Genomic DNA, 25,985 nt, shown 5'->3' on the forward strand with positions numbered 1-25,985 from the left:
TTGTAGGCTATTTCATGCCAATCAAGCCTCTGGATTGGACTGAAATGGGTGGAATCTGAAATGAATGTTTATAATACAAATATTGGAACTTGGAAATTCCCTGGAAGTTTAGGGAATTTAGAAGCCTATTGGTCATCAACCAAACCCCTTCCAAAGGCATTCGTGTTACTGAACTGTGTGATAGGATTGAGCAATCCAGAAAACATGTTTCATTCCTGCACTTTCATTCCAGTGCTAACTTATTTGCTCATACCTTAGTGAATGTTTGCCAGTTTGACATCAAACAGTTCCCATGTAGTGACAAATAATTTTGCCTATTACACTGAATTTGTAATGTCCAGAAGATACTCAGGGTTATAAACACTAATTGTACGCAGCATGCCTTATTACCATCTTGGGCATTTAGACATGGCAGTGGGGGCCTATATAGCCTACAACCCCCACCCTATTGTAACCAAAACCAGAGTCAAATCCTGCCCTTGTTCACACGCTTTGTGCAAAGCCCTTAATTGGACAGCACTGAAACTAGACACCCAACTATGTCACTAATCACACACACGCGCGCGCGCGCGCGCACACACACACACACACACACACACACACACACATACAGAGAGAGAGAGAGAGAGAGAGAGAGAGAGAGAGAGATTGTTCACATGAAAGACTGCCACCTGCTGGACCTACTGTTGTTGACGGGGGGCAGAAACGCCGCCTTGAGATAGGTGTTTCTACATACGTTGGAATATTTTACTGTAGGCTACACATAGAATTTATAAAGGTTTATTAGCCTGCAGGGGATGCCTATCTCACATTCAAATCAAAATAAAATTGCATTAAAAGTCTTCCTCAAATTGTTTCATTGTATTTTATTATGTTCTACCTATTCTGTTATTATATATCCTTAGATTTAACAAATATAAACTATAATTTTCCATTACGGTGATGAAAACTATATTAAGCTCACACACTGTGGAATATGAAATTTATATTAAGCCTTAAATTAATTAATACATTTCTCGTATAGCAGTAAGCTATTTTGGATTTCCATTAAAAATCTCAATCTCATGGACGAAACAATTAGTCTTAACGTCTGATCTCATATCACTCGGCCTAATAATGTTCGTGTATCCTAATAGCGTGGGTGAAAAGCCTGTTAAAATAATGAGATCAACAGTAAAACGTTCATCATTCCACCTGCGGTTACACCTTACACCTTGTTATGCTTCTGCTGACCACTTGTTGTACTTGTGCTATATCAATAATGTAAAGCAGTCAAGGTAAAAGTTGTCCGTCTAACAAACTATGGAAATCCTATAATAAAATTTAGAAGAATAGTATAAAACATAACGGCAAATAAACTGTAGCCTATATAAAATCCTATGGGCATATTATATTCATATTGTAGTAATATAGGAGATAAAAATACAGCAAAGTACGCTAGGTCACCATCAACTCACTATTGAGTACTGTAAATCCCTATAGGAATACTATAAGGATATCATGGTAACCCTGTTTAGCAGGAGGGCTGAAGAGGGGCGCATAAGCAAGGATTTATGAGAAGACAAGCAAAGCTAAAAGATGAAAACCATGCGGAAAATGGGTGCAGCCTTCAAACACAAAAGACCCCTTGCTGATCAACAGCACCCCCATCTTCCTTTAAAAGCCCCCCCCTCCCTCTCCAACCCCCCCTTTCTCTGGTCGAGGTGCATTGTGGGGAGGAAAGTCGTTGCCATTCGACCTCTGCGGGGCCTGCGCGGACGCAGCTAGAACCCTGAAATTCATTATGCGTTTAAAACCTTTATTTATTTCCGCATAACCTACATACTCTCACCGGGAGGGCCAAAGCGGAGAAAAAACGACGACGGTCCACCTCTTTCGGAATTTTAACATACTCGATTTACAAACATATTTTTTTTACGGTGGGGATACTGTTGGGAAAGTGAAGATTCTGATATATTAAGAAAAATGTCCGGAGAGAGAAACCGCAGGTCGTTGGCTTTCCGAGGAGGTGGATTAGCTGGGTTAACGGGTTCCAGCGGTATCGGTGGGGGGAACAGTAACAGCTGGGAGGCCCCGGCCTGTCAAGACCGACATTTGAACGGGAACAGGCCGGATCAAGAAGAGGACAGGGATCTGGGGGCAAAAGGACCATCGCAGAGGAGAGTGGAGGGTGCTGGGTCTGTCAGCGACAGCACAGAACCCGAGGCGGAGGAAGAAGAGGACCCGGAAGGGGGCAGCTGGGCAGCCGGGGACAGCGAAGATCGTGTCGGCTTGGTGGAAGGGGAAGACGGGTCCAGAGAGGGGAATAGCTGGACAGCGGGGGACGGTCCCAACAGTGCTGACGGCCCGGACTCGGGGAGCGGAGGGACGGGATCCGAGGACGACAGAGGCGAAGCGGGCTCCAGGAAATCTGGGGTCGAGATGAGACCGCAAACGCTGCTTCAGAAACATTCACTGTTCCATGCTTCGTGGTTGCAGGAGTTTCCATGGCTCAAATTTTGCCAAGAGACGGGACTCATGTCATGTTCTTGGTGTCACAACATTGCCACTAAAAACAGCGACGAGCTTGTCAAAGGCAGTCGCAACTATAAACGGGCCTTGCTGCTGAGACATCACCTGTCTTCTGAACACGGGAGAAATGACCCCACCAAGCAGGTAGCTAAAGTCCATAAGCTTGCTGACGCCTTCGCTTACCTATCTAACGTTAAAATTACCTGTCAAACATTTTCTACCAGATGTCATTATTTGTTATGTTTGTTTTCACTTACAACGGCAGCTTCGACAGCTTTTAAAAACCTCACGAATGGGAAAATAGGTTGTTGCCTAAGCTTCACAATCCCTTTTTGTAGGCTAATTAGCTAGCGTAGCCAGCTAAACTGAGCTACCAACTAGCTTAGCTGACTAGCTGCTTGCTGCTATGCTACCTAGCCGGAGTTAGTTGGCCAGTGACGGTGTTGGAAAGCCCCTGGCTAGGCTAATGTCAGCTAACTGAGTTACTGAATAGCTAAACACACTGAACCACTTCTCTCTCTGAGTGGCACGAATCTCTCAGGGCAAGTTAACGTTAAAAACCAGAGTGCCTGTTCACTCACCTGTCAAACTAGACGCACTACACCTGCTAGCAACTCTCATACGCTATTTCACAGAATGAATGATTAATTACATGTCACAGATAGGTTGTTATTCTTTTTTACTGCCTCAAGGATAATTTTAAGTAATGGGAAGTGCTTGCATAGTGTATTAGCTAGCTCGCCAAACACTACATACTGTTCAGTAAACCCTTTTGTTGCCTCAGCAGCTGACTTGATTGCTAGCTTGCTAGAGGTCACACAATGGCAAGGGCTCGACCCTTAGCAGCCTTTGGGGAACCGCACCCCTACCCAACCCCCCGCCTCTTGGCCTCTCGTGCAATTTTGCTGGCTCGCAGTCCCGGATGACCTCTGGCGCATTTCTTCCTCCTCCTCCCTTTGGGGAGCTAAATTAGAGGCATTGTGCTAGAATGACTCCCCAAAATCCATAGATGGTGTCACTTGCCAGGCTGGACAAGGGGAGAGGAGTAAATCATGTTGCCTGGAGCCTGACAGCTTGCCTAGCCCATATGTAACCGTTTGAATAGGCTTGAATGAGTGAATTAGATTTCAGTAATATAATGTCACAGCATCACCTGACCCTGTCATCCATATATTTCTAGATTAATGGGTGCTAGTGTTATAGCTTTGAGAGGTATCTTATGATTAAGGCCGCACCCTATATGCAAAAGACTGAAAGCATATGTCTTACTGACAGATCATCACTTATTCACTCAATAGGCTTATAAAGATTGAGGTTAGCCCTAGCCTGGAGTTAATGAAACTGTAATTAACAGGATAGGAATAATGCATTCTTTTAATCCAAAACAATCAGCCTAGTTATACATTTGCTTAACGCTGGCTGTCTCTATTGACATGCACGGTAAAGCCTTTTATTGGTTGATTGTGTTTATTGCAGTGTAAGCAACATTTCCAAGGTACTCGTTGGGTGACCTCTCATAAAAACAGGGACTGTAAATTTGGCCTACCAATCCGGTGTCAAAGGGCGTTCCTCCCTTCAGTCCTTTATTTAAAGAAAAACCTCCTTACTACTGTAAATTGACACATCCCACCTCATACCCTGATTTTGATTCAAGCTGTCAGGGGAATTAAGAGCGGGGCGCTATTTGACTCTAATTTGTAAGTGAAGAGGATTGCACTACCACATTTAGTTCCTTCCTTTGCACACGCAATCACTAATCAGAATGACTTAAAGTGATCCACTAACTTGTGCACATCTCTAATTGGTAAGGAGAGCAGTAGGAGGGGATTAGGGGCTTGGTGCGGTTACTCCCTAGCAACAAGGACCCCAGGCACTGGATTGAGAGGTTATCCTGCCGCTTCCTCATGTTGGATAGAGCTGGAGAGATAAAGTACAGTGCTGCTTTATTGGACATGATTTTATTCTGATACTGATTTAATTAAATTTGAGGCTACTTTAATACTCTGTATTGACTTTCCCTAGTTTAAAGTATTTTTTCTTTTTTACTTTTTTTATTCCAAGGTCCAGCTTTTCAGTTATGGTCAAAGTTCAATGCAAAGTTATCGCCTTATCCCCTGAGTGTATTGTCCCCCATATGAAGGCTATAGAGCTGCTGGCGGAATAATGAGCGGCAGTGTATGTTCAACTAGGCTGCATTGTGTAGCAGTACATTAAAGGGGAATTATGGTGGACGAGGCAGCGTCTTGTTCTATTCACCCATTCCTGACATTAGTCAGGCCCCAGCTGCATTGGTTAAAGCTAACTCGATTAGCCCTAGCAGGCTGGGCACACCAGGGCAGCTGTGGTAAATGTGGGTCTCCTCGGAGAAGGGGCCGTTGTCCTTAATTCTCTAGACACTGTCTTGTGCTCAGTCTTTTTTTCCCCTTTATGTCACGAACTAGTAAAAGGTTAAGATGAAGAAAAAGTAGACCACTGATTCTGCAACCTATAGGAGACATTTTCACCCCCTAATTCCAGCGAAGACTAAAACACCACACACAACTGTTAGGAGCGAGTCTCCCAGAATGGGGAAAGGGACCCACCCATTGCTGTCTGATGTCTGCCAGATAGATGGGATGTTTATTGGGGGCCACAGGTCGGTAGGACGGGGTGGGGGTGGAGTTGGTTTGGGGGCCAGAGGGAGAATTCTTCTCGTGGAATCCGCCAGTGACTCTGCCCTCCCCTCTCTTTTTTTCCTCCCTCCCTCGTCTGTCAAAGCATTGTTAGGAGGCCGGGAGACACTCAGTGCAGCCCTCCCACACCTTGGGCCAAACGCACACTGCCGTATTGTTCTAGCATCTGGGGACAGACGGGTTGGGTGAGGGGGATTGAGGGAAGGATAGATGGAGGGGAGGGAGGGAGGGATGGATGGAGATGGCCTCAGGGCTGGGCTGGTCATGGGACTGGATGGGATGGTAGGTGGGGGGTAGAGGAGAGAGGGGGGGGGAGGTACATGTGTGGGGAAAAGGTAAACAGAAACTGGTCCCAGTGTGTCATTATGTTGTGTGGGGACAGTGTTACATCACATAATCTCTGCTAGAGGTGTGTCTGTGTGTCCGTCATGAATCTGTTTGCCCTGGGGCTGTGTGGTTTGTTTGGGTTTTTTTAAAGGCTCTCTTCTCCAAGATGCAGCTTATCTTGACTGCGTGGTTAATGCTTCAAAAAGCCTGAATTTATGGCCACCCCAGTTTATTTAATCCATCTGTAAATCAGCTCTCATTGGCCTTTCACTGCAGATTTTGAAGCATCCACGTTTGACCTAGATCAAAGAATTTTTCTTCTCCAGATTCTCTCGCGCTCTCTCTCTGTCTTTCATTCTTTCTCCCCTACCATCTCTGGCTCAAATAAAACCTAGCCACGTCATGACTGTGGAGGTTAATATTGTCCCCATATTGTCTCTTGGCTTCCGCAGCCTGAGCTCAGCCTGGTTTTGCCTGCAGCATCTGCTGTGCAGTGTTGGTCTGCTGGTTCTCTCAGCTCCCTGCTAACACGTGGCACATCTGGAGAAAGGATGATGCTGCTGATGAAGCCAGTATGGAGCAACTTATCCAGTACCAAGCTGTCCTAGCCTGACTCCAATGCGTGCACACATACACACGGCTCACATCATAACTGCCAGGCAAAGCCTTACCTCCCTGGCCCATTGCCTCGCAATGTGTAATGGATAAAAGCTGTGGGCAATCATGGGGGGACGGTGGGCAAATCCATTGATGTTAACCCTCATTCTCTATTGGCTAGTTAGTCGCAACGATAAAAACTGGTACACAAATTGCCAGGTACTAGGAGTCCGTGGACGCACCTTTATCCATGACATTTGGAATTGGTTGTCTTTCTGTTATGTTTTTCCATTAATCACTGAACCTATTCTGAGTATGGATGTGTAAAGGTGAAGGTAGTTGCAACTTGTAGCCTTATTAATAGCTTTCTGTCAGGGAAGCAGAGTACACTTGGTTGACAATATAAACTAGGAAAAGACAGCCATGTGCTTTGTCTCCAACCTCAGGTTAGCCCAGGAAATTGGACTTTAAACCTATCCAGTTGAAAGGAAGAAGAGAATAGATGAGACAAAGCAAAGAAAATCACGTACAACCTTGTGCCACTGACAATCCTACCAGGAAGCAGCTCCAACTGTTCTGGTTTCGACATCCACCTCCGCCCCCACCCACCCACCACCACCAATACATCCCACCACATTACCAAACATGATGACCATACCCTTCCAGAGGCTTTGATGTGTAGATCATGGCATAATTTTTCTCCCTCTCCCCATCCTCTCAGACCCACCCACATGCTAGTGAGTGCAGCCTGGCCCTTTCTATGGTTTTAAGTGGGAGCTGCTGTGTAATGAGAGAGTGAGTGCAGAGCCCTTTACAAAGACCCACAGTGAGTGGACAATGAGCCTCGGGGAGAACACGGGCTATTGTGGAGGCTAAAATGGGGTGACCCAACTCCTTCTCTCCCTCTCCGTCTCCCTCTGCTCCACATTTTCTCCTCCGCCCTTTTTCGCGAAGCTCAAGGTCTCTCTCTATCTCTGTCTCTCTCTATCTCTCTATCTCGCCCTCTTGCTCTCGCTTTCTCTTTGTGTGTGTGTGTTATCAAGCTTTTCTCTCTTTTTATGCTCCAGCCGTCTCTCCATCATAATTTCTCTCTCTTGCACTTCCTGTGCCACTCCCTCTATCACCCCTATTTCTTTCTCTCCTCCCTGTTTCTCCTTAATCACCCCCCCTTACTACTGCTCTCTTGTCACCCATCCTGTTCTGTCCTTTTTTCCTCTTCCCAGTCCTCCTAGCCTGTATCTCTCTCATCTACTCCCCCCCCCCCCCCCCCCATCTCTGTCTCTCTCTCTCTCTCACTCTCATCTCATCCCATCCCATCCCATCTCTCTCTGTCTCTCCCCCTCCAGCTGTGGCAGAGGGTGATAAGCCCCCCTATACTATCCTGTGTGCCCGGGCTGCCCTGGACAAGAGCTGCAGTGTAGCGAGAGTAGGGGTGGGGGCTGGGTGGGGACCTCAGAGAAATGGATTTAATCTGAATTACTCAAGCTGAAACCCCAGCTGTGTGTATGTGTAGGCAGCTTGGGTTCTGTGTGTGTGTGTGTGTGTGTGTGTGTGTGTTTACATGCGCGTGTGCGCGAGAGAGATGGTGGGAGGGGGCAAAAATGCAGGGCTCGAGCAATGTGAATTATTCTGGATTAGGACATCTGCTGTGCAATTCTAAAATGAGGCAGTGATGTATGCCGCAGAGACAGTGTGTGTGTTAAACTATAATATAAACTTGTACACACTCAGGGTGTACATGCATGTGTGCGTATGTTTTTTTATAATTTTTTTTAGAGTAGGCTATGTGTCATGTTTGTGTGCATGCACACACATAGATCCACCCAATCCATGTGTGTTTATGTGTGGTGTCATGTATTTGTGCGTGTGTATGTGTGTGTTGGTGGGTACTCCCCCTCTCCTCTGCTCCGTACCAGGCTGGCCCTGTGCCCTGCTAGGGGGGAGCTGGGAAGGAGGAGCAGGGCTGTTGCAGGGTAGAAGAAGGCTTCTGCCAGTTCCCCTCCCATCCTAGAGTTAGGTAGCCTCCAAGTGCTTTGGACATTTGTTATCCCTCCTCCAGGTCTGATTATGGCCCTTTTACGTCTGTAGTTTCCAAGAGAGTTTTAGTTGAAGAGAGATATCATTATACTAAAAGGAAGCCAAATGTGTTTTGAATCTTACAAATATGCTTTCAAATCTAGCTTTGGCCTGCTGTCTCTGGAGGTGATGACCAAAGCTAGAGTTGAAAGCGGATTCATTCACTGGGGGGAAAAAAATGATGTGTCTTTGACTAGAACTCTTTTAAAAGTTAAACGTGAACAGACACATTTTCTGTAGTGTAACTAACTACAGGCCAGTTCTTTGGCAGGAAGAGTAAGTATGCTCTTGGCAAATGGATAAAACGAACACCTTACTGTAGCCTTAAAGGAAAAATCCACCCTAAAATACTTTTAACACTGTTCAAAAATACCTACTGGCAATGTACCTTGCATTTCATCCATCTTGTTTGGTGGTGTATTTTTCTTATTCCCTTGGATAACTGGCCAAACATAGATAACGTGATGTCATGTTGAGATTTTTGCAGCATAACTACAATAGAGCTTGGTGGCAGAAAAAAATTTTGATGTCTAAAACAACATTATGTTTTGGGGTTAGGGCAAGAGCTTCTTTCTAAACTCACCATTTTGCATGTTCAACAATCATAAAGTGAGAAATCCATTGTAGAAGAGGCAGAGATACCAGTTTCTCCACGAGAGTAGCCTCAATAGAACAGAATGCAAAGCAGCCAGATGACATGTTGCGTTTTGAGTAAGGGGCATTACTCTCACTTTTTATCTCACTTTTAAGTGGAAAAGCTCTCGCTCCACTATGGGTATAATTCTCTCTCCACCCACATACTGAATGCAACAAGTTTAGACACGTTCTCTGTGGCCTGTCGAAAGGCATACTGGGAAATGTAGGAAATAACTGAAATAGAAGTAAACGAGGCAGGTTGAGGGAAAGTGGGTACACCAAATAACATTTCATCACATGCACTCAACATCACGGATTGATGATATTGAACAGTGTAAAAGTGTCAGAGGGTGGAATTTTCCTTTTTAAGGTGCAACTGCAAGGGTGAGGAAAATCTTTCACACTTTGTAAACCTGTTTTCAGTGTTTCTTATCCATTTGTCATCTGTCCCATAAGGGGGAAAAAGAGCCATAGTCTAATCTAACAATGTAGAAAGCAGTTGAGTTTTAGGAATTGTGGAGTTTTTGAGTGTAGTAGAGCAGACAAATTCATTATAGGTCTATGTAATACAACCGGACCAAATAGTAATAGACCTTGTCGTTGCCTCTTTTTCACCTCCCCCATAACAGAAGCCTGTCAGACCTGTTTCCACCCCCAGGGCAGGTGCAGCGGTGTCACAGTGTGCACCCCCTGGCTGTGTGTGTGTGTGTGTGTTGAGGGAGAGAGTGATTAGAGGAAGGGAAATTATTTGAGTCTGTGAGTATATGTGCCAACTGCCAATTGCCTGTGTGAGTGCACACATCTTCTACAATAACTTAATGTCTTTCTTTCTCTCTTTCTCTCTCCCTTCCATCTAAAAGGAGACAGAGAGGCCCTCAGACAACACCAGCCCCTCCACTATCCCTTCTGAGGAAGACTACCGCAACAAGCCCAATGAGAACTCCTACTGTTACCAGCTCCTCCAAGAGTTGGACAAGCAACGCAAAGGTGGCATCCTCTGTGACGTCAACATAGTAGTCTCCGGCCAGGTGTTCCGCGCACACAAGAACATCCTGGTTGCGGGTAGCCGCTACTTCAAGACCCTCTACTGTCTGACCAAGAGCGAGGCCCAAGACCAGACCACGGTCACGCACCTGGACGTAGCCGCCGTCCAGGGCTTCTCAGTAATCCTTGACTTCCTCTACTCCGGGAACCTGCTGCTGACCAGCCAAAATGCCATCGAAGTGATGTCGGTCGCCAGTTACCTCCAGATGACGGAGGTGGTACACTCGTGCCGGGCATTCATCAAGGATGCTCTGAATATCAGCATCAAGCAGGAGGCTCCTGATTCGGTGGTGGTGGACTACAACAAGAGGCGGACGGTGGCCAAAGAGGGACACAGAGGGCCGGAGCGGAAGCCGAGCAACTTCTGGGCCACCAGCATCCTGTCAAAGCTGTCAATCAAGGCCAGCAGCAACCAAGGAAAGGATGCAATGGAGGAAGATGAGGAAGGGGGCAGGGTGAAGGAGGAAGCCAGTGACGTGGAGGTGTCGATGGGTGGGGGTGAGGGCTGTGCCCTGGGGGCCTCCAGAGCCCCTGGCACCTGGACTCACCACAACGACAACTCGTCTGATTCGGCAGAGGCCAACGAAACACGGGGGTCGAGTGGCGCGGGGCAGGTATTCGTCTGGAACGAGCCAGCCACCGGTGGCGCTGCAGCAGCACCGGCAGCAATAAAACGTGAGGCACCGGATGCGGCAGCTGGAAGCGGGCGGAGGAAAAAACAGACCACCACACGGCGTTTTGTCTACAACATCCCACCAGAGCCAGAAGAGGGTTTCGACGAGGGCATGTTCATCCAGCCCTCGGCCTCCTACCCCAGAGAGGACTTTTCCTACCTCTCTGAAAACGCTGGTAAGACAGACATTCACACCTTTAACACTTCTCACACACACTCCTCCCCTACTCCTCTCCCCTTCTTTACATTGAACGAGTTTCACAATGACCTTACTGCTTCCATATCCCCATAATTCAAGCTGCATATTCTCTTGAAGCAAAATACACAGGCTCCTCTTTGTGCAAGAGGGTGTTTGCAAAGTCTTTGTAACATTATATGTTCTAGACAAGCAGGGAATGTAATAGCTCTACATGTTACTGATAATGCCATACTGTCCTACTTGATGTCTTAAAAGCTCCATAAAGTACCATCAACTCTTAGGCAGTTTTTGTACAGCAGGGGCAGTGAACCAGATGCAAAAAAGATGGCAGCCTCCTCAACTGATGTTATTGGATTTTGTACCCTTCCCCTAATGTAGAGCATCCAATTGTCAACATTATGCTTTTGCCATTGTGTACAGAGAAAAGGCTCAGGAAGGCTTGGCCACAGGTCATTGTGATTGGACAGCAGCCCCAAATGATTGCAGTCTTTATCTCAGTGTTTCCCACACATAGACTTTACTTGGACGGGCCGCCCAGGTATATTAACGGCAATCCATTTTAGCATTTTTTATTTTAATTTTTTTATCCGTCCAAGAGAACGACGCCATCTGCGATCGATTAACTAGTGAACAATCTCCCCTCGCTCTGCCCCTCCAGGGTTTCCCACATATAGAAAACTTTGTGGTGGGCCGCCACAATATCAGCACTGACCACCACTCACTACTCCACGCGATCTCTCTCTCTTTCTGTCTCTCGCTCTCTCTCTCTCTCGCTTGCTCTCTCTGTTGCTCCCCCCTCTCTCTTTGTTGCTCGCTCTCTGTCTCTCTCTCTCTCGCGCGCTCACTCGCTCGCTCTCTCTCACCGGACCCGTCTGTTCGCCTCCCACTGCACACGCGTGAGGGATTTTTTTTTCCATGCCAAGAAGACGGCCGACTTAATTCCCGAAAAGAAGAACCAACAGTTAACGTTACTCGGAATACAGCTGAGTTTCCGAAATTAGCACACTGTATAGCCTAGCTGCTAGTAGGGTTGTCGCGGTGGGCGGTGGGGTGTTACCGGTGGTATATGGTCTTGGAGTCCACACCGGTGGCATTAGCCCCACACCGGGAATACCGTTATTTTGTATTTTGCAAAATAAAAACACATATTCAGAGCTTCCATGTTCAAGTCAGGCTACAAAATGATAAATGGACATACTAACAACATACTGATGACTAAATCTGATCATTACAGATTAGGATGAATAGGATTAATTAATTGTCCTCACCTAGTGACAATAATGTGTCCAGTACAATCCAACGGGAGCCTAAAGAAGGGCAATATGCCAGAATCTGACCTGCACTAACATTTACTCCCTGAGTGTTGAGTAGGGTTGCAAAGGGGTGGAAAATTTCCGGTAACCCTAGTGTTGAGCAGTGTTATAAATCGCTGATTAAAAAGTGTTACGTTTACAAATGCCGTTAATACAGTTTGGAGAGCAATTTTAAGTTTCACTTTCATTGTAGTGACGCTGACTTTGCTAGCGTTTAGACCCTCTAGTGGCGACAGGTGGTATAACCGGTATAGCCGGTGTTGAGGAGGGAAACAACACCGGTGTCAAAATGGCACCACCGTGACAACTCTAGCTGCTAGCCAGTATCCACTGAGTGGACTGATAACGTAAATATTAACTTTTTAACTCTGACTCTGAATGTTTGCTCCCTCAATCCAGATTAATATTGAAACATATTTTCAAAGACGGAAAGGGACTGGTCCTGAGGAAGAGCAGGGACAGTCTGGACCAGAGGAGCTGCTGAGCAGTAAAACAGAGTAGATAATAATGTCAAAGGCTAGTAATTTAACGATGTAAAGATACAGGTGAAACTGACAGCGCAGAGAGATGTAGCAGGGCAGAGGGGCAGAAAAGCAGATTTCTCTGTAAAAGGGGTCTCATTTCTATTCTTCACCTTGTAGACAAAAACTCTGTTGGCAAGAAGATACTAAAAGAATCACAGAAATGTTATTCTTTCAGTAAATGCAGTGATGTAAATAATGAATTAGCCCTGGCTTGGCTTCTTTGGCCCAAAAGTGGGATTTTAGCAATAGCAGACCATGTGAGGGACTCGGATCTCCTCTGTTCTCTGCCCTTCTCAATGTCTCTCTGCTGCTTTCGAGCTACATCCCCTAGCTACAGCTTAGCCTGGAGTTACTACTAGTTGGAGACACAGCGGCCAGTTATGTCAATTAGCATTGTTAGCTAGCTTGCTGCCTCCCCCCCTCACCCCCTCTCTCTTGGTCAATGCATCTATCAATTTAATTCTCACAGTGGCTCTCACTCGTAATTCAATCAATTCCCCCATCCTTTCTGTCTTGCTTGATACATCTTATTCTCTCCAACCCCATCTTCTCTTTTTCTGTGTATCCTTTCCTCCCTCCCTCTTCCTCTCTCTCCGTCTATCCCTTGCTCCATCCATCCTATCCCCATACAGTACCACCCTTGGTAATCTCCTCTCTCAGCTTGAGCCTTCTGCTTCTGTTGGCCCCATTAAGCGTGGCACTCTACGTAACCATAATGATATCACATATTAAGTGGAGTGGTATGGATGGGGGGAGGGGATGTGTGAGGCAGAAATTGTGTGGAGAGAGTGAGAGAGAGAGAGAGAACAACATTGTGTGTGTGTGTGTGAGAGAGAGAGAGAAGCCCTTCCTAATGCAGGATAATGAAGAAAGCAGGGGAAACATTCTTCCCCCAGGCCTCCCTAAATGCGCTCCAATGCTCTTAGTGCCTGCAACTCCTCCTAGGGCTCTTTTTAATGTGCGCTTGAAGTGATCCAGGGTGTTGTAATAGCCTAGAGAGACGCTCACTTAAGAGTGAGTTTGTGTGCATGTGAGCTAACTCTCCAACCTGCTTCTCTTCATGTATCTTTGTTGTTTAGCTCTATGTCTGTATTTAATGTACACTACTTTTCCAAATAATTATATGGGTAAGATTTCAAGTGGGCTGTTAGTCACAGTAAAAGGTTTCCAATCCCAAAGTTTAGGCAGCTGTTTACTACTATATTATAGTTGTGTGTTCAACAGAAAATTCATCCCAAAAACAGAATCCACATGTATGTTAACAGTTGAGTAGATTTGTGAACATCAAGTCTCTGAGCTAGGAATTGAAGACCCAATACTCAAATCTATGATTTCATCAAAAGTCATAGGGTAAATATTTGTCAGTGTTTCCCATACACAGATTTATTTGTGGTAGCCCACCACAGTTAGATAGGCTCACCAAAAATAGACTTTTCCCAAAGTGACGTATTTAAATCACTTCTTGTCTTGCATATACACAGTCTTTTCTTCTGTATGAGTATGTATATATTAACCACCTTATAAAATAACCTAAGAACCTACGGGAGACACTGTTTATAAATGTACGAATTCTCTTTAGGGCGGAATTTTGTTTTTGTCCTGCAAAGCAATGTTTCACTTCGGCATAATATTTACATGTTAGGGATCATCTGACGACTCACAGTGAGTGAGCAGGTAGGGGGTGACCATCTTGCTCATGAGCTCTACGACTGGGCATGCGGTGGTTTTTGGGATTTAACTTGTCACCATTTGGTTATGAGACGGTCACTTTAACACTGCCATGAATATCCCTATGAACAGTCATCCACCAATATTGGCTGTCCCAGTTTCCCGCAGTGATGTCACTCACTGGGCTTTCGTTTTGCCTCAGTTGATCTGTGTGGTCACGCTTCTAGGATGGAAACACAGTGGCCAAGATGGTGGTGTTCTTTGTCGTCTTTTTCAAAAAGTAGTTTTGTGCAGTGCAGTGTAATTGCTTGTTTTCCCGCCAAAACGCATGAAGTCTATTCTTAAAGAGAGGTTGCCTGAAGTTGTTGGATCCTTCCTTTGAAAAGATTAGAAACTAATAAAAAGTAATCAGATGCTTTCTCAAAGATACTCAAACATGTTAATTTTATAAACAAAAGATCTTAAAATAGCTTGAATTTTATTCCCTAGTGAGTTTTACTTTCATGTCAGTAATCATTTTGAATTGTAGGTGTCACTTTTGCCAAATGGTGGATATCTCTCTTAACTTTAAGTTTAACAATATTGTTAAAAAGAGTCAGTGGGGCGTCCTGGTGGCTCAGTAGTCTTAAGCCAATGAACTATGTAATAAACTAGAAGGGCACTCGGAGAGCGCAGACCAACGGCAAGGTTCGTGCTATTATTGCTTGTTTGTGAGTCAGATCTGGATCCACTCCAAAATTTAATGGGTTCTTCCTTGGCCCATGCTACACCCTTCCGTGAAGTTTCATGAAAATCGGGCCAGTAGTTTTTCCGTAATCCTGCTAACAGACAAACAAACAGACAAACAAACAGCACCGAAAACATAACCTCCTTGGTGGAGGTAAAAAAAAAAAGGCAGCAAAAAAGCCTAAACGGAGATTGTGGAGGCAGCTGATGTTGGAAATTGACGGCTGCTGGAGTCATAGTAAGGCGAGTGTTGTGGAAAATGAAAACTGTTGAAAGTGAAGGGTGGCTTTAAGGCTCTAAGTGCCTTGCCATTGCTGTCTGCTCTTACCACGCAAAGCCCTCAGCCAGGACTCGTGGCCAGTAAATTCTTGGGTCTTCTCCAAACAAGACCGTTGGATTGTTTAAAAGGGCGGGCTGCTACACACAGACACACAAAGCAGGTGAAGTGCATTTGCATACACACTAGTCTTTCTCTTGCAGCGTGCACACGAGCACACACCCACGCACAATAACCCCCCCCCCGCGCATCCCGGCGAGGTGCAAAGCCGCCAGGGGCAGTCCCTTCCCTCCCTAATCCACTCTAATGCACTGGGGCTGTCCTCACCATTCCAAATATTGACCCAGGGAGAATGGAGACACACACACACACAGGGGCGTGTCTTTAATGGGCTCTAAACGCTGAGGCTGGAGGAACCGGACATGCACCCATACACATGCACACACACACACACACACACACACACAGGTGCTCACAAAAGCTGAGTGTAAGCTGAGCCGGTATGGGGGCTTGACTCTGTCATTCTCTCATTAACCCCCTCCTTGCCGGAGCCCAGGTTAGACTGCCCATTGGCCTACTGTCTGAATACTGTAGGCTCTTGCCTGGGGAGCACGTACTTTACATATAGTTGGGGCCTGTGTGTGTGTGTGTGTGTGTGTTTGCCTATTTTGTTAACTGAGACTCTTCCATTGTCTCACGTGGGGGGTGGGTGGTTATGTACACAAGGCGTTGTGAGGTGTGCCCCCCCCCAGGCTCTCAACCACCTCTCATCTCTCTCTTTCTCCCTCTCCCTCTCTGTCCCCTCCCCTTTTCCCAGAGCTGGCCAATCAGATCCAGTATAGCCTCATCCAAGACTCGCAGCAAGGAGAGTCCTGGGAGAATGGTAAGACGCCTCATTCTCTAGACTACTAACCAGCACAGTAAATCTTGAAACCTTTTTCAAATAGGTGTCTTTTCAAATGAGTGTGGGCAGTCCAGTCTTAAATATTACTCCGTTAATGGGAAAACAGACTGAGGGAGATGCAGGCGAGAGGGTTCTAGTTGGATTCACTCCCAGGCCAGCAGGGTTACATATGTTTACACAGAGAGGGATCAGTATCGCTGCAAGAGAGGAATAAACAATTCTCAAAGATGACATCATCTGTAATTCTAAATTTTGAAAAGCATAATGAAAAATGTGAGAAAATTCAAAAATGAGAAATATCCATATTTACAAAGAGAAAAATCAAGCGTTCCTCTTTTTTCCATTATATTTGAGCTTAGTTTTGGCTGGATGTTTTTACCTGTTGAAGGCTATAATCTATTCCTGTCTACTCTGTTGTATGTATGGCGACATATATTAAACATTTAATTTCATCCTGCACCTCGCCCTAAATTAACAGCTTGTTATGCTTCCACAAGGTGCTGCTCTGCTGTATAGAACACACACTTATACACTCACACACACACACACACACACACACACACACACACACACACACACACACACACACTCAGGGAATACACAGGTGACCTGCTTCTCATCAACCTACTCCCCCACCCTCCACCCCCCTAGCAACCTGCCCTGACAACGCCTCTGTTGTGTGCTCCCTGGCTCAAACAAAAGGCCAGGCCCTGTTGCCCCGCTCTCTCCTCGGTGAAGACAAGCACAATGTTTTGGAGCCTATTCAAAATCAATAGATAGCTTATTTATTTGCAAGCCCAGCTGTCCACAGTAGCTTGTTAGCATAAACATCCAAGGGGGTTCATGGACAAAGCACTGGTGCAAGGACACTTTGATTCTTCTTATTTTCAGATATTGAAATTTATAAAAAATAACTGTATTGATACTGTATGTTCCAGTTGTTCAGTGTCATAGCCAAGCCTGATGGAAATTGATGATACATGAGGTTAATGTAAGCTAAGGTTTTGCATCACTTTTTATGATTTTTCTCCCCATGAAGTTTTAGATTTGCTAATCATACATTATTCAACATGTCCAGATCTATCTACAGTTTTGCAGTTTTGCAAGAAATTGCATTAGACCCATTTGGTTATTACCCATAAGGAGGTATGTAGCTGTTGCCATGCAACTTGACACAGTTTCTTTATTTAACAAGGGCAAATCATTAAATTGGATGTGGTGCCCCCACATCATTAGAATGGCAGGAGAAGGCATTCCCATTAAAATCAACATTCTTATCAAATCGCAGCCGTAGAACTTTTGATAGCAAATGGTTATTATTGAAATAAGCACCAGTAAGGTACAGGGGACATTGCTGATTTGTTACCATTGCAAATCTCTCCTTAACTGACTATTTCATTAGAATCAGAATCAGAATCATCTTAATTGGCCAAGTATGTACACATACAAGAAATTTGACTCTGGTTTTTCGTTGCTCTCAATGTACTTACACAGAATAAATATACAGCTAAAAACAAGGACAACAAGATGAACAGAGGTAAACCTAAACATTTAACTACTATGTATACATATGCATATATATATATAAAAAAGTATATATATGTATATATCTGTAAGCAACACTAGGACAATAGTGCAATGGTGTAGAGTGCAAAGATGCTGGAATAAATATAGAGAGAATAAATATAGACCGATTGTTGGTGTATGATGGAGTTGTTGGTGTGTTAGGAGTTGCATTTGACGTTCTCTTGAGTTTCCTATACTAAAGAACATGAGTTTGGCCATTATGCATTATCCATGTTGCTGCCTTGCATTAGCTGTTAATATGAATTGGTATCCACCACAACATTGCCATTGTGAGACCTCCAACATTATAAAGTTCAGCTGGCAGAGAAATCACCAGTTACTTAGCAACAGTCACAGAGCAGGATTGTGAAGTTGATATGGCGGCAGTGTTTCCCACACATAGACTTTACTTGGGCGGGCCACCCAGGTATATTAACGGCCGCCAAAGTATATTTGGCGACACATTTTAGCATTTTTTATTAACATTTTTTTATCCGTTCAAGAGAACGACGCCATCCGCAATCGATTAACTAGTGGACAATCTCCCCTCGCTCTGCCCCTCCAGGGTTTCCCACACATAGAAAACTTTGTGGTGGGCCGCCACAATATCAGCACTGACCGTCACAAATTTTCTTTTTTTTCACAATTTAATCGTAGAACTGCATGTAGCGCATTGATTCGCTCAGCCCCTAATTGTTCCACGCAATCTCTCTCTCGCTCTCTCTTTCTCTCGCTCTCTCTCTCGCTTGCTCTCTGTTGCTCCCCCTCTCTCTGTTGCTCGGTCTCTGTCTCTCTCGCTCACTCGCTCTCTCACCGGACCCGTCTGTTCGCCTCCCACTGCACACGCGTGAGGGACATTTTTTTTCCATGCCAAGAAGACGGCCGACTGAATTCCCGAAAAGAAGAACTAACAGTTAACGTTACTGAGAATACAGCTGAGTTTCCAAGAATAGCACGCAGTATAGTCTAGCTGCTAGTCAGTATAAAGCCTTCTTTGCATTTTCAGATGCAAAGAAGGCTTAAATGATCATTCTGTCTTCAAAAGTTTGCTTATTTGCAGTCACTTCTAGTCTAGTCATGCAAATTTCACTTCTAGGCAAATTAAAGAAACAACCATGGTTTGTATTTTTTCTCAGTGGAGGGCAAAAATGAGAACACTGGAAGAGATTAGCATAAAGAGTTGCTACCAAATGTGTCTCTTGCTAACCTGTCTCTGCGTCTGTTTGTGTTTTGTGTCTCTCCCCACCCAGGCGAGTCGTCAGACCTAGCCCTCAATAAGCTCAAGTGTCCCCACTGTAACTACATAGCCAAGCACCGGCGCACGCTCAAGAGGCACCTGATCATCCACTCGGGCGTGCGTTCCTTCAGCTGCGACATCTGCGGCAAGCTGTTCACCCGCCGCGAGCACGTCAAGAGACATTCCCTGGTGAGTCCACACAATGCACACACACACACACACACACACTCACACACTCACACACACACAATGAATGGCCTCTCTCACCATCTCTAGAGGATTCGCTCCTCTCTTGGACTGCCACGTGACGTGCATCCCCCATCTTCTGCCAAACACTGCAACGTCTTGGCCACCCTCGTATCGCTTCAGTCCACCTCATGTTGTGTGTCTGGCAGAGTTTTTTTTTCTCCGGGGAGTGAGTGCAGCAGGATGTTTTTAAAAGTAGAATTTCTTGGCTGTGATATGTATCACTCAATGCAGGGAGTGTCTCAGGGTCTCTCGCAAAGTGGTACAAAGTAGCTGGTGTTGTGAGACGATCCCACTGTATCCCTGATGTTAAGACTAGAGAGGCATGGTGCATCTTTTCACTGCTGACAGATTCAGAGTACTAATAAGTATTCTTCTATAGACTTTGCTAATGCAGACTGGTTCTTTTATTGAACTGTATAGGCATAGACCATACGTTTTTTGTTTTTTTTCAATGGACAAAGTGATTAAGGCGTCATTGAGAGATCTTTTTCACCTGTGTATGGAAAAAGGCTGAAGATCCATGTGTTTTGCTGTGATTTCTCACTTATTAAACATGGCTCTAGTATCTGAAAGCCTCTCCAATAGTTTTTGCCTCATATTGACCCAATACCTGAGACCAATGCTGGTGCCAGGACATCCCAACTTGACTGCTAACGACCCGACTCACCCCGTCTCCTCCACCCTCTCCTCCCCTCTCCCCGTCCCTCTCGCAGGTGCACAAGAAGGACAAAAAGTACAAGTGCATGGTGTGCAAGAAGATCTTCATGCTAGCAGCCAGCGTCGGCATCCGCCACGGCTCGCGGCGCTACGGTGTGTGCGTGGACTGCGCCGACTCGCACCAGGCCACCCAGGAGGGACTGGAGGCCATGGAGGGCATGGAGTTCCCCCGCGACGACGACTTCGAGGGGGAGGAGGGGGAGGACCTGGAGGGGGAGGAGCCTGCCGACAACGACCAATCAAACTGGGGTGAGGGCGACACTGGTGCCGCCCTGGAAGAGGACTAAAATTTTAGCAAGCTTAAGAAACAAAACAAAACGAAATAAAATAAGTTAATGTTTAATATATATGTATAAAAACCTAGCTGGTAAACAATCAACTCCAAAGTGCTATCAAACCTTGAGGTTACTTAAATGTGCAAGTATACAAGTAGACAAAGAGAGATGAATAAAAAAAGCTTTGGTAGAGTGGGGACTCCAAGATGTACAGATTTTATTATTGTTAAAATGTGTCCGACTCTGGGCCCAGTGCCCACTAGAGAAAGATTCTAAAGACGAGTAATATGAAAAATCAGGTTTTTGGTGATGTATTTTTTTTTTCCTTTTTTCGTGGGAGGGCTGGGGCTGGGCGATGTACAGAGTGTTTGAGTTAGGGTAGGCCAATCATCTAAAAAAAAAAAAAAGAAAGAAATGTTAATTATTTAATTTATGAAGAGAGGTTATTATGGTCTTATTAAATGCTATAATTTTTATTTCTGTTGTTTTTTTGTCTGCAAGCAGAGGCACAGTAATGACTTGCTTTCTGCTCAATCTGAAAGTATATTGCTCGGTGCGTGTAGAAGTACGTGGAAGAAAGCATTATTTGCCGACAGGAAGATTTTTAACTTGCTCTGTAGATCATCTTGTTTAGATGCGCTAAATATTATTATTATATTATTATTCTTTTCTATTTCTTTCTTTCCCTGCACAAATCTTGGAACCAAAAAATCTGTTTTGTGACTCTAATGTATCACAGCCATATTTATGATTAATTTAAGAGGGCTGTGCTATTGTGCCAAGCAGACCGCACACCAAGATTTCGCAGGAAACAAAAAACTACTGAAAACGCTTAAAAAGGACAGCGTGAGGCTTTTTTAAGCGGGGGAAAAAAGATGAATAAAAAAAAAAGCGAAAGTACAAGGGGAAAATGTTATTGCTAGCTTTATACAAATCACGGCGTCACAGTAACACTTTATTATTAAAAAAAAAAGCATTTGACTTTCACTTAAAGCTTGAATTTTGCCAAATGACAAAAACGTTTGGTGCTGTAATGCTTGTCGCAAAATACTGGACCTACAGGCTATATATGATGTTTATAATCATAAGGCTTAAACTGACTCAGTTATATATATGTAATCAGCTTAAACTATAGAACACTGTTGTGCTACGGCGACTATCAGGTATGCTTTGCCATTGTTTTTAAGCTTTTATTTTATTTAATGCACACACACACATACACATACCATTTTGTAGAACTACCGGCAGTACTTGTAATTGACGTTATAAGGACCTAAGTGGACATCGATACCTGTATACGTTTGTTTATATTAGGTACTGAGTTATATAGTAAATATATATATTTTGAATCACTTGAACGTTGGTGTGGCGAAGGGGAAGAAGCGTGCAGGAAATCATGATGTGATGTATGAAGTCTGAAAGAACTCCGTTTTTCATGCGTAAAAGGTATACAAAATTTCATCAATCAGTTTAATTTGATAGAAGTCTTTTTATTTAGGTCTGCCAGGTAGGAAAACACTTTGTTCCACATAAAGTGAAGTTCTATGGCGCCTCATAGACATGCACTTACTTTTGCGTTCATGAAAATCATTTTTTTTATTTTTTTTTTTTATGTCTTTTTGCTTCCCCAAAAGCGGGTCTGAATGGAACTATATAAAAAACTGTTGTGTTCTTCTTCCAATGCGCAACTTTTTTATTAGACATTTTGTTTTGTTATTTAATATATATTGACTCCAAAATGCAATCAAGACTGTTAATTTCTATTTGTCCAACCAAAATTGTTGTTTTTAATTATTGTTGAAATATAATGTATGAGAAAAGCCAGGTGAAAACTTACATAGTGTAGAGAATCCTTGCTTGTGTCTGTAATTGTTGAGATTTTTAAATGTTTTTATGCTACGGAATCATTCACTTTACCCTAGATACATATATTGTTTTATTTTGTCCTTTCTACAGATGTTTCCTCTCTCCTTTTTTATTTCATTAAGCACATATTTTCTAAAGAAACACGGATTGTTTGCGGGTTAAAACCTTGGAACAGCAGTATCTGTTCATATGCAGTGGATTATATGTATTGAAGTGCTAATGATACAGATGTGTAACTTCCCTTTACTCTCAGTGGAAGATGTATTTTAAAAGGCATAGAGAAGATCTTCATCCTCTTCGTATTACTTTTACCTTCAAATCACTGTGGGAGGGGTTATATTACGGATATATATATATATTGAAGATATATGAGAAAATATATATATATATATATTAAGAAGATATTATTTAACTAGTGGATTTACTCAATGGAACACGTTGACAGTTAGCTGTACAAAACCCCCGGCGTGGTGGTTTTTTCCGTGACCTTTAACCTTCCGCTTTCTCTCTGTTCACGCAGCGTGCTTGTCCATCACACCATCCCGTTGTCTTGTTTGTTCTTTTGATACTATTTACCATCCTACTGATTTTACTGTAACGGATGAAACTCAAAACTATGATGTATCGTTTTAGATTTTATGCTGTATTTGTTATATGGACAAAAAAACACAAAAAAACGAAGCAAAAACACTACAGATATAAAGCAGAGGTTTTTTTCCCAGCTGTATTTTTTTACGCTGTTGCAAAAGGTTGTATTTTTCAATTTCTCTCGAACTCTAACAGTGATGCAAAACTTGGGCCACACCTCGGTCCCCTCCGAACACAAAGCAAATTCAGGTTACTCTTTTTACGTTTTTATCAAAGGTTTTCAAAGATGGAACTACATTCTCCTTTTTTCTGTCTCAATTGTACTACTGTTCCTCTCTATACTACATTTTAAGAATAAAACTTTGATATTGCTTTAACCGTTCTCTCTCCATTTATTTTCCCGCAGTGGGATTGTGGCTCTTCTGATGGTGGGCAGGACGCACCTTTTCCTGTTAGAACAAAGCAAGACCAGGGCCCAAGCTTTTTCTTGTCAAGGACCCCAAAAGAGATAAACATTAGACTATGAACCCCTATTTTGTTTTGGTTTTGTCCTTTTGTTGTAAGATATAACTTTAGTCACACCTAGCTAGTACCAGGTAGGATCCTATCCTATCCTATTGTCTACAGAACAGTCTAAAATCTTTAAAACATGGATTCAACAAGGTGCTGGAAACGTTTCACAGAGATCTTAGTTCACGCTGTTCATGCTGTGAACATCCAATCCACCTGATCCCTAAAGTGCCGTAATGGGTTGAGATCTGGGGACTGTGCGGGTCATTAGAGTAAACTAAAGTCACTGTCAGGTTCCTGGAACCATCTGGAGATGATGGTGCATTATCCTGCTGGAAGAATCTATTTGAAAATTGGTAGACTGCAGCCATGAGGGGATGCACCTGGTCGCAAACAATGTTTAGATAGGCTGTGGTGTTTAAATGAAGCTCAGTTGGTACTAAGAATCTAATGTGTGCCAAGAAATCAATCCTCACCCCACACCACCCTGTACCAATGACACCAGGCAGGATGGATCCATGGATTCATACCTTTTACGCCAAATTCTGACCCTGCCATCAGTGTCCCACTGTAGCCTAATCGTCTTGTTCTTAGATGACAGGAGTGGAAAACAGCATGATTTTCTGCTGCTGTTGCCCATCTGCTTCAAGGCTCTAGTGCGTTCTGAGATGCCTTTCTGCACATCACTGTTGCACTGACAGGTCACTGTTTGTATACTGTTGGCCTGTTAGCTTGAATGCCATTGTCTGACCTCTTTCATCAACAAGTCGTTTTCACCCTCAGGACTGCCACTGACTGAATGCTTTTTGTTTATTGCACCTTTCTTGGTAAGCTGCAGACCCTGTGAGCACCAAATCCCAGCAGGGCGGGTGCTTCTGAGATGGTGGTACTGGTCCGTCCAACACTAACAATCATACCTTGTTCAAAGCTGTTTAAATCACGTCCTGCCCATTGTTTAATCGAACAGTAACTTAATGTCTCCACCCTGTCTGCATGATTTATGCTTTATTTATACGTGACTCACTATCAGAAGGAGTGAGCTATTTGCATAAACAAGGAGGTGTACCTAATAAAGTACACTGAGTGTACTTTAGGGGGGTGCTAAACACACAAACACACAGTATAAACTTCTAGGGACTAAAATAATACTGAAATTTACCTCTTACAGAGGGAACCCCCTGGAACACCCTCAAGGACCCCTGGTGGTCTGTAGACCCCACATTAGGAACCACTATTGAAAACGATTCAGGGTTGAAGGGGGTCTGACTCTGACTTGAACTTAGGTTTGACATATGCTTATATGTGAGTATTCAGTGCTCCAGTTCAGATGACACTGTCTTCTTGATCTTTAAGGCATTAATCAGAATCACTTAATTTGCCAAGTACAAAGAAGGGACAGAAGCTTGGCACTGGTGCAGAGCAGGGATGATTTGAGGGTAATCTTACCCAAACTGAGTTTACCCACCTTTTTAAAACTGACGATGTACATTTTTCTTACATAAATTCATAGTATACATCATAGCAAGCAGTATCAAACTGATGTAAGTTATAGTTATATAGCTATGAGGATGTTTTTTTCAGGAAATGTAATTGATTCTTTGTATTAATGGTGGTTTGCCTTACAATGATCACCAACTGGAGGTCCTAGATTTTTATTTACCACTACATCACTGCTGCAGAGACATGCTGACAACTCATATTAACACAACACATACTGACACATGGCACAGGGAAAAGAGGACCTCACGTACAGAGCCAGGGACATGGACAGCAGACAGTGGACTATCACTCACTCTCAGACAAATCAATTGTTTTCTAATGAGGTTTGTGGCCAGTCAGGTATAAGTCTAATAACTTACCTTTGGAAAAAAAAAAATAGGTTCTTTGTCCACTGGAAATCCCAAGATTGTGACAAACTTTGCTCCCTGGCTCAGTCAGCATAGTTCCCCAGTTCTAACCTATTGTATGCTGTATGTTACCATTGATTTAAACTCAATTCCTTATTCAAGACGCACTGAACCTAATATCTGTATTTTAATGCTGACCTGTTCTCTAGAATCTTTTCAGTGAAAATGGATGGATGGATGGATGGATGGATTTGAGATTTTCAGCCATGAAGTCACCACTATCCACCTCCCCTCTGAAGGCCATGGTGCTGCCACCTGCTGTTAGGACTTGGAATAAAACATCATGCGGGCTGTTGGCTTCACTGACACCAGGTGGCAGTACTTGCCTTTGCTTTTCCCTCTGGACGGTCAAACACTCAACCCATCTCTGATCCCAGTTATTCAGTGGGACTACTAATGAAAATATTGACAGATACATTGATGCAATATAGGTCAAATAACCCTGGGGTCATGGGTTTTCACCAGTAGAAGGCCTGGGGAACTTGTTTTGCCATTGGCAGTATAACAGTGTTCTGGATAGGGGTAATTTTGGTTTTGATTCAACTGATTCAGCTTCCAGACATATTTAAGTCCAAGTTTTAGTTATTGTGTCAGTTGTAATGCTAAAAGTATTATTTTTACTTGGCTACTTTTCATGTTTAAGTCCTTAAGTAGGCTACAAACACTGACTTGATCCTTGTTTAGGTGAAAAATGAGGCTATAATGTTATAACATTTCCATATTTCCTTTAGTAGTGGTGGTAATCTTAATGATATGGGGTGGAGGAAAGATGCGCCTATGTAGTGCGATCTCAACACAACACAAGTCACAGCATAAGCCTCAGATTGATGGCAAAAGCTAAATAGTTTATGGCAGAAATTGCTCCCATGGGATTTTCTCCTCAGGAGCTCCTTGTGTTCTGGCTTTAGAGACACCAGACCTTA

At 43.9% G+C, this 25,985-nt stretch overlaps 1 protein-coding gene across 1 annotated transcript; it reads left to right on the forward strand.

The window, feature by feature from the left end:
• Window positions 1-1,781: 1,781 nt before the first annotated feature.
• On the forward strand, window positions 1,782-22,997 carry zbtb10 (zinc finger and BTB domain containing 10). Its single transcript, XM_071531568.1, has 5 exons — window positions 1,782-2,655; window positions 9,680-10,712; window positions 16,061-16,126; window positions 18,964-19,139; window positions 19,913-22,997. The coding sequence occupies exons 1-5, from the start codon at window positions 1,966-1,968 to the stop codon at window positions 20,201-20,203; spliced, it is 2,256 nt and encodes a 751-aa protein (XP_071387669.1). The 5' UTR covers window positions 1,782-1,965; the 3' UTR covers window positions 20,204-22,997.
• The last annotated feature ends 2,988 nt before the right edge of the window (window positions 22,998-25,985 follow it).

The sequence above is a fragment of the Centroberyx affinis genome, unplaced genomic scaffold (assembly GCF_046629955.1).
Source record: "Centroberyx affinis isolate AG114_WGS23_722 - 3 ecotype Tasmania unplaced genomic scaffold, CSIRO-AGI_Caff_v1 ptg002098l_1, whole genome shotgun sequence".
Taxonomy (NCBI): Eukaryota; Metazoa; Chordata; class Actinopteri; order Beryciformes; family Berycidae; genus Centroberyx; species Centroberyx affinis.

What these genes read in the sequence shown, in the direction of transcription:
- zbtb10 (XM_071531568.1), top strand. Translation starts at nt 1,966, where the DNA reads ATGTCCGGAGAGAGAAACCGCAGGTCGTTGGCTTTCCGAGGAGGTGGA. An exon ending in GAAATGACCCCACCAAGCAG is followed by an intron (nt 2,656 to 9,679) that starts GTAGCTAAAGTC and finishes TCCATCTAAAAG; the next exon opens with GAGACAGAGAGGCCCTCAGA. An exon ending in AGGAGAGTCCTGGGAGAATG is followed by an intron (nt 16,127 to 18,963) that starts GTAAGACGCCTC and finishes CTCCCCACCCAG; the next exon opens with GCGAGTCGTCAGACCTAGCC.